At 37.4% G+C, this 16,440-nt stretch overlaps 1 protein-coding gene across 5 annotated transcripts in view; it reads left to right on the top strand.

Moving 5' to 3' along the window:
• LOC126295302 (uncharacterized) overlaps positions 1-16,440 on the top strand; it is a 217,997-nt gene that overhangs the window by 47,561 nt on the left and 153,996 nt on the right. For 4 of the 5 annotated variants that reach the window (XM_049987745.1, XM_049987741.1, XM_049987740.1 and 1 more), the window contains one exon: positions 15,523-15,751. The exons of the other annotated variant lie outside the window; for it this stretch is intronic. In XM_049987745.1, coding sequence (XP_049843702.1) covers positions 15,570-15,751 — 182 coding nt within the window. In that variant the 5' untranslated portion in view covers positions 15,523-15,569. The remainder of the gene's footprint in view (positions 1-15,522; positions 15,752-16,440) is intronic. 5 annotated transcript variants of the gene reach the window in all.

The following is a 16,440-nucleotide window of genomic DNA, read 5'->3' on the forward strand; positions in this document are numbered from 1 at the left end:
ATTAAAATAATTTTAAAATAGATGTATAAAAATTGCAAAATTAAATTCCTGATACCTTTGGGCTGACCTTGTATGAGTTCACTGAATGTAACATTTGAGCGGCATAACAAAACATGACTGACATCTTCCCCTAGTTACGGAAATCGCATCACATAAGTTTTGCCTTGTGTGAGGGTTGTTGTGGTACTCTGTTTTTTGTCCTACATTTTGGAACAGTACTTTGCAGTGTGTAGATGCGAAGTTGTACTCCAATGATGGAACTGTCCAGACTCTATCTCACACACCTTAAGACCCAATGTAAAATTTTAACTGTTCAGTGGAATTGCTATTTCAAAAATAACCCTGACTGTAACATGGAATCCTATGGTAGGAAACTGCTATAAAATCCTACTGAACTACTATTTTTTCTAAATCAACTAATAATAATAATAATAGTAGTACCCCCTAAGAACCATGGACCTTGCTGTTGGTGGGGAGGCTTGCGTGCCTCAGTGATACAGATAGTCATACCGTAGGTGCAACCACAACGGAGGGGTATCTGTTGAGAGGCCAGACAAACGTGTGGTTCCTGAAGAGGGGCAGCAGCCTTTTCAGTAGTTGCAGTGGCAACAGTCTGGATGATTGACTGATCTGGCCTTGTAACTCTAACCAAACTGGCCTTGCTGTGCTGTGCTGTGCTGTTGCTGCAAATGGCTGAAAGCAAGGGGAAACTACAGCCGTAATTTTTCCCGAGGGCATGCAGCTTTACTGTATGGTTAAATGATGATGGCATCCTCTTGGGTAAAATATTCCGGATGTAAAATAGTCCCCCATCTGGATCCCCGGGCAGGGAATACTCAAGAGGACGTTGTTATCAGGAGAAAGAAAACTGGCGTTATACGAATTGGAATGTGGAACGTCAGATCCCTTAATCAGGCAGGTAGGTTAGAAAATTTTAAAATAGGAGATGGATATGTTAAATTTGGATATAGTGGGAATTTGCGAAGTTTGGTGGCAGGAGGAACAAGACATTTGGTCAGGTGAATACAGGGTTATAAATACAAAATCAAATAGGGATAATGCAGGAGTTGGTTTAATAATGAATAAAATAATAGGAGTGCGGGTAAGCTACTACAAACAACATAGTGAATGCCTTATTTTGGGCAAGATAGACATGAAGCCCACACCTACTACAGTAGTACAAGCTTATAAGTCAATTAGCTCTGCAGATGATGAAGAAGTTGAAGAAATGTATGATGAAATAAAAGAAATTATTCAGGTAGTGAAGGGAGACGAAAATTTAATAGTCATGGGTGACTGGAATTCAGTAGTAGGAAAAGGGAGAGAAGGAGACGTAGTAGGTGAATATGGACTGGGGCAGAGAAATGAAAGAGGAAGCCGCCTGGTAGAATTTTGCACAGAGCACAACTTAATCATTGCTAACACTTGGTTCAAGAATCATAAAAGAAGGTTGTATGTATGGAAGAAGCCTGGGGATACTGACAGGTTTCAGATACATTATATAATGGTAAGACAGAGATTTAAGAACCAGGTTTTAAATTGTAAGACATTGCCAGGGGCAGATGTGGAGTCTGGCCATAATCTGTTGGTTATGAACTGTGGATTAAAACTGAAGAAACTACAAAAAGGTGCTCATTTAAGGAGATGGGACCTGGATAAACTGACTAAACCAGAGGTTGTACACAGTTTGAGGGAGACCATAAGGGAACAATTGACAGGAATGGGGGAAATAAATACAGAAGAAGAAGAATGGGTATCTCAGAGGGATGAAGTAGTGAAGGCAGCAGAGGATCAACTAGGTAAAAAGATGAGGGCTAGTAGAAATCCTTGGGTAACAGAAGAAATATTGAATTTAATTGATGAAAGGAGGAAATATAAAAGTGCAGTAGATGAAGCAGGCAAAAAGGAATACAAACGTCTCAAAAATGATGCCGACAGGAAGTGCAAAATGGCTAAGCAGTCATGGCTAGAGGACAAATGTAAGGATGTAGAGGCCTATCGCACTAGGGTTAAGATAGATACTGCCTACAGGAAAATTAGAGAGACCTTTGGAGAAAAGAGAACGACTTGTATGAATATCAAGAGCTCAGATGAAAACCCAGTTCTAAGCAAAGAAGGGAAAGCAGAAAGGTGGAAGGAGTATATAGAGGGTCTATACAAGGGTGACATACTTAAGGACAATATTCTGGAAATGGAAGAGAATGTAGATGAAGACGAAATGGGAGATATAATACTGCGTGAAGAGTTTGATAGAGCACTGAAAGACCTAAGTTGAAACAAGGCCCCGGGAGTAGACAACTTTCCATTAGAACTACTGACGGCCTTGGGAGAGCCAGTCATGACAAATCTCTACCATCTGGTGAGCAAGATGTATGATACATGCAAAATATCCTCAGACTTCAAGAAGAATATAATAATTCCAATCCCAAAGAAAGCAGGTACTGACAAATGTGAAAATTACTGAACAATCAGTTTAATAAGCCAAGGCTGCGAAATACTAATGCGAATTCTTTACATACGAATAGATAAATGTAGAAACTGACCTCGGGGAAAATCAGTTTGGATTGCGTAGAAATATTGGAACACGTGAGGCAATACTAACCCTACGACTTACCGTAGAAGCTAGATTAAGGAAAGGCAAACCTATGTTTCTAGCATTTGTAGACTTAGAGAAAGCTTTTGACAATGTTGACTGGAATACTCTCTTTCAAATTCTGAAGGTGGCAGGGGTAAAATGCAGGGAGCAAAAAGCTATTTACAATTTGTACAGAAACCAGATGGCAGTTATGAGTCGAGGGACATGAAAGGGAGCAGTGGTTGGGAAGGGAGTGAGACAGGGTTGTAGCCTCTCCCCAATGTTATTCAGTCTGTATATTGAGCAAGCAGTGAAGCAAATAAAACAAAAATTCAGAGTAGGTATTTAAATCCATGGGGAAGAAATAAAAACTTTGAGGTTTGCTGATGACATTGTAATTCTGTCAGAGATTTAGAAGAGCAGTTGAATGGAATGGATAGTGTGTTGAAAGGAGGATGTGAGGTGAACATCAACAAAAGCAAAACGAGGATAATGGAATGTAGTCAAATTAAGTCGGGTGATGCTGAGGGGATTAGATTAGGAAATGAGACACTTAAACTAGTAAAGGAGTTTTGCTATTTGGGGAGTAAAATAACTGATGATGGTCAAAGTAGAGAGGATATAAAATGTAGACTGGCAATGGCAAGGAAAGCATTTCTGAAGAAGAGAAATTTGTTAACTTCGAGTATTGGTTTAAGTGTCAGGAAATCGTTTCTGAAAGTATTTGTATGGAGTGTAGCCATGTATGGAAGTGAAACATGGACGATAAATAGTTTGGACAAGAAGAGAATAGAAGCTTTCGAAATGTGGTGCTACAGAAGAATGCTGAAGATTAGATGGGTGGATCATATAACTAATGAGGAGGTATTGAATCGGATTGGGGAGAAGAGAAGTTTGTGGCACGACTTGACTAGAAGAAGGGTTCAGTTGGTAGAACATGTTCTGAGGCATCAAGGGATCACCAATTTAATATTGGAGGGCAGTGTGGAGGGTAAAAATCGTAGAGGGAGAGGAAGAGATGAATACACTAAACAGATACAGAAGGATGTAGGTTGCAGTAGGTACTGGATTAGATTAGATTAGATAGATCCATGTTGAGGAGTTCCTCGTGGATGTGGAACATGTCACCTTTTTTTATTTTTTATTTTTATTTTTTTAAGCTGAAATAACAATACTAATAGTATAAATATATACAACACATCATTTGTTTCTATTAAAAAATTCGTCAATGGAGTAACTGATCTCTATTTGTAACTAAATTTTTTATTTTTGCTGGCAAATTATTGAAGATGAGTGTTCCTGAGTAGTGGACCCCTTTTTGAACTAAAGTAAGTGCTTTTAAGTCCTTGTGCAGATCATTTTTGTTCCTGGTATTGTATGTATGAACTGAGCTGTTTGTTGGAAAAAGAGATATATTATTTAGGACAAATTTCATTAAGGAGTAAATATATTGTTGGAAAAAGAGATATATTATTTAGGACAAATTTCATTAAGAAGTAAATATACTGAGAGGCAGTAGTTAGTATACCCAGTTCTTTGAAGGGGTTTCTACAAGACGTCCGTGAGTTTACTCTACAAATAATACGTATTATACGCTTTTGGACTCTGAAAACTTTTGTTTGACTTGAAGAGTTACCCCAAAATATTATACAATATGACATGATGGAATGAAAGTAGGCAAAGTATGCAAGCTTTTTCACTTTTATGTCGCCTATGTCTGCTAACACACTAATTGCAAATACAGATTTGTTAAGGCGTTTCTGCAGTTCTGTGGTGTGCTCCTCCCAACTGAATTTATTATCAAGTTGTAATCCCAGGAATTTAAGACTGTCAACCTCTTCTATCTGCTCTTCTTCTTACTTTATGCATATGCTGGGTGGAAAGCTCTTACAGGTTCTGAATTGCATATAGTGAGTGTTTTTGAAGTTTAATGTCAGTGAGTTGGGTTTAAACCATTTATTAATATCCATGAAAATATCATTAGCAGATCTTTCTAGAACTACACTTCACATACTATTTATTGTAATACTTGTGTCATCTGCAAACAAAACCAACTCTGCTGCTGGCAGTGTAACTGATGAGAGATCATTAATGTACACAAGAAAAGGCAATGGCCATAAGATGGATCCTTGTGGGACACCACATGTAATTTCTTCCCACTCTGATGATGACTGATCACTTAATTCACTAGTCCCTTGCACTGACACCCTTTGTTTCCTGTTAGCAAGGTATGACTTGAACCGTTTTGCAGCACTGCCCGTGACACCATAGCATTCTAATTTATTTAAAAGGTTGTTGTGGTTTACACAATCGAATGCCTTTGACAAATCACAGAAAATACCTGCTGCTTGTAACTTGTTATTTAATGAATTAAGTACGTTTTCAGTGTAGGTGTAAATAGCCTTTGCGATATCAGAACCCTTCAGAAATCCAAACTGTGTTCTTGATAATATGTTATTTGTTGTCAGATGGTTGAGAAGCTGCATGTAGATTACTTTTTCTAAAATTTTTGAGAATGCTGGCAAAAGTGAAATCGGTCTGTAGTTTGATGGCATCTCTTTATCCCCTTTCTTGAATAGAGGCTTAACTTCTGCATATTTCAGCCAGTCAGGAAATGTCCCAGTTATAATTGACTGGTTGCACAAGTAACTTAGAATTGTACTAAACTAACAAGAACATGCCTTAATTAACTTTGTTGATATTTCATCGTAACCACTAGAATGCTTTGTTTTTAAAGATTTTATTATGGAAGTTATTTCTTTTGGTGATGTGAGTGACATATCCATGTCCCTAAAGCTGTTTGTAAAGGCTAGTTTCAGATATTCAAGGGCATTATTTACAGATCCTGAAAATCTCATTCTACCAGTAACAGATATAAAGTACTTGTTAAATAGATTTGCCACACTATTCCCATCGGTTACTAATGTGTCATCTACCCTTAGTGCTATTTGCTCCTGTTCCTTTCTGGTTCTACCAGTCTCCTCTTTCACTATATCCCATATTGTTTTTATTTTGTTCCCTGACATTGCTATCTTCTTCTCGTAGTGTATTTGTTTAGATGCCTGAATTACTTTTTTTAATATTTTACAGTATTCCTTGTATTTAGCTAAATCATCAGCATTGGAGCTATTCTTGGTGGAGAGATACATTTTCCTTTTTGTCTTACAGGAAATCTTTATTCCTTGGGTGATCCATGATTTTATTATAGACTTCTGTTTAATTTGAGTAACTTTTAGAGGAAAACAGTTTTCAAACATGGTAGTGACATTGTTCAGGAATGTGTTATATTTTTCATTCATGTCATGAGCTCTATAAACATCTTTCCAGTTCATATCTTTGAGCAGTTTTCTAAAACACTCAATTTTTTGTTGATTGAATACTCTCCTGTACTTAGATTTAGCAGTCTTGATAATCTGCTTAGACTTTACATCTAAAACAAGGAGCTACATGTTATGATCTGATAGTCCATTTATTACAGGTTTTATGATATGATTTTGTTCCTTTGATTTGTCTATAAAAATGTTATCAATGGCTGTCCTTGAGGATTTAGTGATCCTAGTTGGAGAGTTTACAGTGTGAGTTAGATTGAAAGACAACGTTACTAACTGCAGTAAATGTTTACTGGAAGATTGAATTAGAAAATCTGTATTAAAGTCACCAGCAATCAAAATTTCTTTGTTTCTTACTGTTAAATAACCCAAAAGAGCTTCTAGATGATTTATGAATAGATTATAATTTCCTGCAGGTGCTCAGTAAATAGTTACTATTATATAGAACTCTACTTCTGTTCCACATGCTTCTAGATGCTGCTCTAAACAGAATTTATTAATGTCAATATTCTTGAATTTATGGCAGTTTTTAATAAATGTGGCAACTCCTCCTCCCTCCATATCTACTCTGCAGAAGTAGGAAGCTAGCTTAAATCCTGAAATGTCTAACATATCTATACCAGTGGTCACTTGATGTTCAGAGAGGCAGATTATGTCAATTTCGTTAGATCAATTCATTTCATTGATACAAATGAGTAGTTCATCAACTTTATTTCTGAGTCCTGGAATGCTCAGGTGTAATAAAGATAACTGATACTGCATACTAATGTGATTATAACTGCTTTGGTGAAGATGAACTGGCAGTTTCTGATTACTTTCTGTTAAACATTGTTTAAATGGAGGTGGTATGGTAAAATCTGACTTCTGTTCATCTATTTTCTCAAACTGAGTCTGTCTGCCAATCTCTCTTAAAACTCATTTTCTATCCCCCTTCCCTATCCTAAAAAAGGCATCCCTCTGACACCTGTGACCACTGGTATTTTAACGCTTGTGACAGTGTCCCCCCTTAAGTTTTCTGCAATCAAGCCAGACAGTTTTCCCTTCCCTTTCCTATTGAGGTGAAGGCCATGCCTAGTGTAGTCCCTCCTATCAATAGCATCCACAGGAATCAAACCAATATGGGACCCTATATCTGTCCTAAGCAGCCACTCCAATTCCAAGTTCACCCTCCCTACAGAAGAGTTCAAATGAGGCCGATCATGGCGTATCAATACAGACACAAATCCCACACTCGTATGCTTCGTTGCTGAGATGAAGAAGCTTGCACAGGATAGAGTAGCATGGAGAGCGGCATCAAACCAGCCTCAGGACTTAAGACCACCACCACCACCACCACAACCACAACAACAATAATAATATAATTTGTTTGACATACAAATAAAATCAAATTTGTGTTTTATTATATTAAAGGCAATGACATAGCAAAAGTCTCAGTGATATGACTGTTGGAAAAAGTGATTGTAATAAAAGTATGAGGGAGAGCACACTTAGTCACCAACATGAATGCAAGCCATCAAACGTTAGTTACTCCAGTGGTTGACTGAATAATAAATGAAAAAGATACTATCACTGAAACAGGTATTAAGGTTACTGTGGCAACTGTACCTCCCCTTTGCAAACATCAACACCCATCTATCAACAGTGCTGATGCAGACTCTCACCAGTTTGCTGTGGTGATAGTTCAGCCATGTTTGATCGCATGTAAAGAACCAGAATCTTGCTTGTTAGGACTTGGGCACCATGAAGTCCCATCCACCATCTGAACTTGAGTCCCTGATGTATTACATGAGCTACCTTTCACGTTTCACATCCAAACAGTGTGTCCTCCATGTGTTCTTGCTCCTGACTTTGCCGTTTTCACCATTCCAGCCACAACTGCCACTTGGGAAAAATGTTAGTGTTTCCCGCCAATTGAGGGAAAACTGTCATGTTTAATAAATTCTCACCACTGAATGTCTCTAGACACAGGCCAGCCAGACCAAATCTTCCTCACTAGTTTGCTCCAGAAATTCCTGTTGGATGTCAGTAGATGGTGGGTGAATCAGAGTATTGTTTACACATTTCTGAATTACCGGAAGCCTGAACAACATGACGGGAACTCAGCAAAACTTCTGCTCTCACCGTGTAATCTCAGACATTCCAAGACTTGGGATTTTTAACCATAAATTATTAGGTGGCAGCGAACACTTAACACTATCACCCTCAGCCTTCTACAGAGCCGAACCACAGTGATTACCGCGGAGCTCGTCTTAGCTCAATTGACAGAGGAGTTTGATGATGCCTCTCTGGTAGTTCCTTTAAATGCATAAGCTGGAACTAAACCATTGAATGCCATACGGTTTACCTTATCACTTTGAGTTCCACGTGAACTAAGCAGTTCTTGTGCATTCGTAGAACTAAAAGCCTTGGCTTACAACTACTACTGTTTTACAAAATACATTCCCCAGCATAAAATGACTTCATGAGACTTTCAGCATGATGAAACTAAAGTGTCCTGCCCATCGTCATGACAAGGAGCAGGTTAGTTTAGCATATACAATAAATGGTAGGAGGCAATGCAGATGTCTTGTAATCTTCCACAGTAAGGAAGGCTGTTTTTTATTTATTTATTTATTTATTTATTTATTTATTTATTGAAACAGTTGCCTGTATCTTGGCAAAGAAATTGAACTAGGTTTATTAGTTACAGACTTTGATGAGCTCTTTGATTTGCTTTTGTTGTTAATTTCTGTACGGGCTAAATCTCTTATGTATCACACATGCTTAAACATTGTATTACAGAAAGGGGTAACAACTGTTAATACATCTGTGCCCACGAAGACCCCTAATGCAATGTTCTTATGCATGACAAATTTTTAACAATTTATTCATGTCTGTTTAAATTAACTGTATCTTTGTGCACTAAGTAATGAAGCAAATAAGTGTAGTGCTGGATGTTATCACAGCAGCGCAAATTGGTGTTACTTTCAACCAAAATTAATTTAAAAAAGTTAAAAGTTGTAGATCAAAACCTCTTGATCAGTGGTTTGTTTTAGCACGCTAACTCACTAAGACAGTGTAGTGGGAAGTAATTCAACACACAAAATCTTTTTGATAGAACTTTTATTTGTTTTAATCTAAATTTCAGCCTCAGGTCCCTGTTCAGATTATCTGGGTGAATGTGAACCCATGGCTGCACAGATAACCAAAACAACATGGATAATCTGAAATACACATTTTTACCACAAATGAAAGCATGTTGCACTTTCAAAACATACTACATGTCATATTTGGACATTCACTGCTTTACTTGGACATTATTCGCCGAACACTGACACCGTATTTACAAACACATTGTATTGGTTACCAGTTGCTTTTAGTTCACTTTTGGGCTATAATAGAGCCATTTTTCATGTTTTGGTTTTTCATTAACTTTTCTCTGATGCCAGTTCACATTTCCTAGAAAGTCAAAATTTTGTCCTGGATACTCTGACAACAGATCAGTGGATTCCACTGCATCAGTGTGTATGAAATGGGTTTGTCAATGACTGACTGGACTGTCTGTATGCTTATCCCACAGTTGTGATAAGGTTTTATTAGAATTCTTCCTTTACCAACTTATTAACACTTTCTGATTTGTTGTTAGTCATTAGAGCAATAGATTTATATTTTTGTCATCTTCCTGCCACATAGCAACTGATTGCAACTCCAGTACCAACAAGAAATGTAATACAAATTAACACTCTTTGCCAGTGCTTCATTTTAGAAGCCACAGCAGGATCGAGTCCTGTCAGTGGACATAAAAATGCAATCAACAGTTCATTTCACCCAGCGACGTTTAACAGTATGCTTTCCTATCAACACAGAGCAAGAAATCTGAAGGTAACCATCTCAGAGGGAAACAAATCATTTCCTTTTACTATTGGTGTTGAGTGACTTGGCAGTTGGCTCAGATATGCTACAGGAGTAACCTCCAAGTTTACCTGAAGGTGAAATGGGAAAATTTAAAAATATTTTAGAGATGTGTGGAAGGGAATTTGGGCTTGCATCACATTCTGGCTGTAAAACAAGAGTGACATCCATAATAGTGTATCCCAAGTGAAAATGTTCAGTGTAATTGTAACATGTTGTAACATAGTAGTTTATGGTTTTCAGTTTTCTCAAAAATTGCCAAATTATGCCCAAATAGTCTGCAGATCAACCAATCCACACTCAGATAATCAGAAGTGTGCTGTAATTAAAAAAAAATTAAAAGACAGTCACTGTGCTTCATTAATGGAGAAAGGCAGTTGTGTGTAAGAACACATTTCATTTTCTTTGAAAGAATTTTAAGTTGGAAATCTTACGTATTGCCTATGCTACGAATCTCCTTATAGCAGTAGCATGGAAACTGTAGTGACATAAACATGTAAACTAGTAACAAAATGAGGCCAGTTGTTTTGTGTTGCATGTCTTTTCAACAATAATTATTCTACTGCTATTCTTATGTTTTGCAGGAGCCACATATTTAAGAGCTGCATGCAAATTAAATAAACAAACAAATAAATACATAAGTAAATGAAGGACTAAAAAGTAACACTACTCTAAATGTGTGCTTTAGGTACAAGCACCAGAGTACTTGCAAGAGCCATGTTGTGCGCGTGCACAAGAACGAGATCAACTCCTTCATTTCAAAGCAGTCTGAGCCTGAAAGTGACCACTATAATGAGTCCAATGGTGAAGACTCCAACCACAGTGAGTGTCTCACCTGAGCTTCCTCTTGGTTTGTGTTTTGTTGCCTCTGTCGTGACTCCTAAAAGTTTTGGTGGAACTGCATATTCCTGTTGCTTCTCCCTGTTATCCTCTTCATTTCAGCATAACTGCTACCTCATAAGTCATCAACTTTTCGCCTCTGCAATTATTTCTCTCCACCATACTTCAGCCACAGCTTTCAATGGCAGCCCATGTCCTAGTACTACTCCACGATCTCTCTCTCTCTCTCTCTCTCTCTCTCTCTCTCTCTCTCTCTCTCTCTCTCTCTCTCTCTCTCAACATTTTAGAGAGATGTAATCTTCTTATTTCCAACCTCTCCAGTGTTCACATTTCATGACTGAATGCAGTTGTTCTCCAAACATAGCTTTTCATTTTATGTCTGAGGTTTCCTCAGTGTGGAGGATTAATGGTGTGCTTCTGTGTGTTCAGCTCATTTATTGTTTCCATTTTATGCACAATAGTAAGATGAACAACTCGGTCACCATCTTCAAGTGGCACTGCAAGATCTGCTGTTTCATGTAATGACTGGCTGAACTCTGACCACATTGAAACAATTGTCCTTGTTGTGCCACTGTTTATAGCGAAGTTTGACATTCTATGCCGATAGTCTTTTGTTCTTCGGAGCTGCATTCATTTCTTTGATATGCATGTTTTCTCAGCATTTTCCAGCTGTTGTGAAAGTGATTCCTCATGAGATCATAATAAACTGAGTGCCAAATATGAAGCTTCGATGAAATTGAAACTTTTGTCACCGATTATTTGGTGCTAAAGATTCTGGCCCATGGAGCATGAACAATTTCAGACTAAGAGAGCCTTTCTGTAAGGCTTTTTTCCAATGTAAGTTTCATAAATTATAATTTTATAAATTTAACAGTTTAGATACACAAAAGACATCATATAAATAATCATACAACAGCACATCTTATCATTTCCTCTTTGTCATTTTTTTAAAAGTAAATGTTTCAATAGGGCTACCTAATGACCAAAACCAGTAACCAATTGTATTACATCACAACTATAAATGAAATGTAATGTAATCAGTTAAAACTTTCCAACAGTTGCAGTATCTTTTGCTATATGTTTTACCTGCCCAAATTGTTGATTTTTGTGGCTTCCTGTTGATGTATTGCCTTTTGGCTTCTGGTTTGGAACCTTCATCCAATATTTGTTTTATGATTGCACTGGAGGATGCACTTCTGACAAATCCAGCCAGTCGTGCTGGTGAAACTTCAGGAAAATCATTTTACATCAGCCAAATATCCCAAGCAAGAAGCCAACAGGCAGTATCCCATTGTTTGGCTTTATATTTATTGTTGGCTCAAACCTAGAGGTGGGAGGGAGCCTTGTCTAAAGGTCTTTAAAACTTAGATGTCAAGTGAAATGAAATGACTTTTATTATGCAAGTACGAACTATTTAAGGAGAAGACAGTCAGAATTGAGGACTTAAGTTATTGCAGACGTAGCAGAACCAGCTTGTGATGATGATTCTGGTTACCTCAAAGAATCTTTCTAATAGGTAGTCCCAGTGTTAAATCATTGTTTTCTGTCATAGTGATTTTAAATATTTTACATAGTTGTGAAGCTTCAATAAAATCAGAAATTTTGGTAAAGCACTGAAAAGCAACAGCAGTGTTAAAATTCTCAACCTAAAACAATGGAAACACCAGGTAGGAATGTTAACAATGTAGGAAAGAAAAGATAAATTGCTACTTATCATAAAGATGACATGTTAAGCTGCAGACAGGCACAATTAAAATGCTGTCACATAAGCTTTTGGACAGAGCCTTCATCAGAAAAAGAGAATCACATGCCATTCATTCACACAAGCAAGCGCACCTCGTGCACACATGACCACCAACTTCAGCAGCTCAGGCCCGAATGCCCAAGCTGTCAGTGTTACCAGTCATGTGTGCATCAGGTATGCTTGCATGTGTGAATGAATGGTATGTGTTTCTTTATTTCTGGTGAATGCTGTGGCCAAAAGCATATATGTAATGTCGTTTAATTGTGCCTATCTGCAACGTAACATGTCATCTTTATGGTAAGTTGTCAATTTATAATTTTTGCAGTGTTTCAAATACCAATTTGTTACAAATACATAATATGATTTAGAATAACAAGAATTATACAATAAGGTATGTTATTTTGAATTTTAAAAATTGCTTTTGGCAGTCATTGAAAGCCAAAAATTTTCAAATTGTTCACACAAATGAGAACATAACCATATTTAAATGTACTTTCTAAAGAAATATTTTCATTGTAAATTTGACTTAAGGGTACGAACTGCATTTCGACACAGAAGGAAAGAAGGCTGCATTGCAGTATGTTGGTTTCATTCATATGTATGCCTGAAACAAGTTTCACATTGATTGTGAAAAATGGCATTTAGTGGACATATTTGTCTTTACATGTTACCAAAGCATACATTCTAACAGTATATGCTGTAATGCCCAGTTGCAAGCTACAAGTTCCTTTCATTTGCATTGTGTGGAAACTTTGGCAGGCTTGGAAGTTAATTTCCTGTATGTAGAATAACACCTTTAATGCTTCTATTGACAACTTAGTGAACAAATGCTGTCCTACTGGATTGTAATTACAATATAATCCCAATTTTTCTTTCCCAGAATTAACATTTTCCCACTGTTTACAAAATTTTTTATCACTCCCGTCAAATTTTTTTATGTCCACAATGTTAATTCACATGCAATTTTGTGTCAACATATTTACAATTTTCCCATGATTCATACTTTATGAAAAAATGTTTGTGGAAAAAAAACTGATGTAAAATGATGCTGGCATGATGTTGACCATCAAGTAATGTTTAGAAACATTAAACGCTCGAGTTTTTTGGTTGTTCTACACAGGATTTAAACCAGAAAACATGTAAAACTTGGAACAATTTGTGCTGTATCTTTTCCGCTGCCAAACTCTACTTTTCCTGGTGACTGATGGGAGTAAGTAGGTTCGTTCGAATAAAGATATTATGACCGATCACAACCATTTGCAAACTCTCTCTACAGCACATTGCAGTTTTGTGATTGTTGTAATCATCATCACATCTCTGTTGAACCATATTTAGTGTGTTTTGTCTGGCCGCTTGTAGTGCTTGTTGATACCTGCATTCAGTTTGCGTTGCTGGAATGTTTTTGGTTTGAACACAGTGTGAATTTCATATATTTTTATGCTGAGCAAAATGTGTTTCAAGAATTAACTCTCTTTGTTAAGTGCAATATGTACAGATGTGTTTTTTGTAATGTTACACAAAAACAATGCAAGTGATAGTTTGCACATGTATGGTTTTCTATATAACTGAGGAGGCACAGTATGTGATAACCTCAAAAATATGACTACAGTTAGAGATGCAGAACAATACATATACAAACACCACACAAAATACTTATGTAAATATTTGTACTTGTACATTGAGAAAAAATTCTCAAAATGCACTGTGCTAAGAATTAAAAAAATACACAACTGATGCAGTGTTTCATTATTTAAATAATGAATAACAGCTGCAGACGTTCCAAAAACATCAATCATGACTTATGAAATTGAGTCAAACATTTCTACTTTCCGGTTACCAGTTCCCATTACGTCAGTCCTTTTTATTAGATTATAAACCTATTAGATAATGAACAAGTTCTGGACAAAAGTATTTTGTTGCCTATTATGTGCACATACATAAAGTGTGAAAAAGCAAGGGAGTATCCTATACATAACCTTTGCAGCTAAAAATGTTGTTTCCCACATTTTACACCATTTTTTTCTTTTGAAGTCTCTTGAAAAGTGTAAAAGTTAAGTTTCACTGTATGTCCAAAAATAAGTTATTAGCCCGTTAATATCAATGCAGAAGGCTGTATTACCAACATAATTGTGATACAGAATTATTTTCATGTTCTTGTGGAGAAAATTTCTCTCGTGTGCCCTCTAAGAAAGAAGCTCTCCTTTTCATTTTTTTGGTAAATCTATTGTGTTCTGCAAATAAGTTCGCTAAATTCTGTCTGGCACACTATTTGAGGCTCTTGCATTGAAGTTAGAATCACTCCCATACTTCTCCCCTTCTGAATTTTCCACTTTAGAGATACATGTTGAATATTCTTGATTACTCAGGAAAAGATAAGTTGACATAATTATGTGCTGCTCTCAAAGCTGTTGGCATTTTTGCATGAACAGTGTTGTGATTAATTCGAGATGTATAGTCAGAAACCTCTGTGAAAAAGAAATGTTGTCTTGAGACTCCCTTCAACCCATTGGAACAGTGAATGACATGGCAATTTTTGAACCATTCAGCCATCCTCTATGATCAGCAGCCCAAATTGCACAATATATATGTGGTGGTCATATTCTCCTACTGTGTGACCAAAGTAAAGCCTGCAATTGTAAGCTCTTCTGACCAGTGGAGTTGTTTGTTTTTGAGATTCCAGCACAAAATTTCCAGAAGTATAAAAAAATAGACTGACATAATTTCTACACTTTAGGGTAGAAGAAATTCTGGCATTAATAATTCTATGTATCATTTGTCCTTGACAATTCCTCAGTTGACTGCTCTATACTTTAAAATATTAAATTTTTGCTTCTTGCTGTAATCGTGACACCTGAGAAGTTTCATAATTCCACAACACTACAATATCAGCAATGAAAGCAATTTAACACTAACATAAATAATTTGTATTAGCCACAATGCCATAGTAGACAATATATTAACTACATTCAAAATGCTTTAAATTATGTTTCATAAAGATTTGGCTGATGGTAATGAACAGCATAGAAATTAATGAATAATTATTTGTATATTATCAACTTCAGTTTTATCAGAAAGGGGAAGGTCATTGTTCCTCATTAGGATTTGTCTGCTTCTATACACAGAGTTTATGCCTTCTATTGTAGGGTCTTCAGCCTCAAAGAACCCCAATAGATCGAACAGCCAGCAGGAGATGTCAGAGGCAGGAGTGGTTGGTGCTCACAGCAGCTCATCAGAGTCCAGCACAACCACCGTGGCCTCTGCGCTAGTCACATCCACCAACTCCTCACACAGCCAGGTCTGCCCGCACTGCCACAAAGTATTGGTGGGGGAGGATGCACTTGTGGTACACATCAAAGAGGAACATCCAGCCAGGTGAGACAGTCCTATGGCATTGTTTCAGGGCGTTGATTGTATAGTACGCTGTGAAGGTAGGATAGGATTGCAGGATCTCCTGAATCGAATGAGCAGCCTATTCAGCACAATATATAGACAGAGAGTAAATCAAGGGAAAGAAAGTATTGAGGGATAATAATAGAAATGAGATTAGTAACAACCTTGATATAAAACGGGGGACCATAAAGTAAATGGACACAGTGAGGAAATGGGCAGTCTAGCACACACCAAGGGGTCATTCATCACTAATGGACGACCCCCTGTGGGTCCGGGGATTAGAATAGGCCTGAGGAATTCCTGCCTGTCGTTAGAGGCGACTAAAAGGAGTCTCTCATGTTTCGGCCTGTATGTGATGGTCCCCTGTATGGTTTGACCTCCATTTTTCAAAATTTCCTAAAGAGTGAGCTAACTGGGGAAGGGTACCTTACATGGCGCATCATGCCTTGAGATCTTCAGCCCATTTTCTCGTCATCGCACTGCAGTCCAACTCATTCTCCATTTCTTGGGTGAGGACACCTTCCAGGGTGCGTTTTCCACCATGCACTATGCAGTGTCACTTTTTGCACTGACCATGACCATGGACTTCTTTGCACCTCATATCCAGCACAGTAGCCAGTCCTTTGTGGTGGGGCCGCCATGTACCCTGTTGGTTGTAGCCCCCTGACAAC

The sequence above is a fragment of the Schistocerca gregaria genome, chromosome 11 (assembly GCF_023897955.1).
Source record: "Schistocerca gregaria isolate iqSchGreg1 chromosome 11, iqSchGreg1.2, whole genome shotgun sequence".
NCBI lineage: Eukaryota > Metazoa > Arthropoda > Insecta > Orthoptera > Acrididae > Schistocerca > Schistocerca gregaria.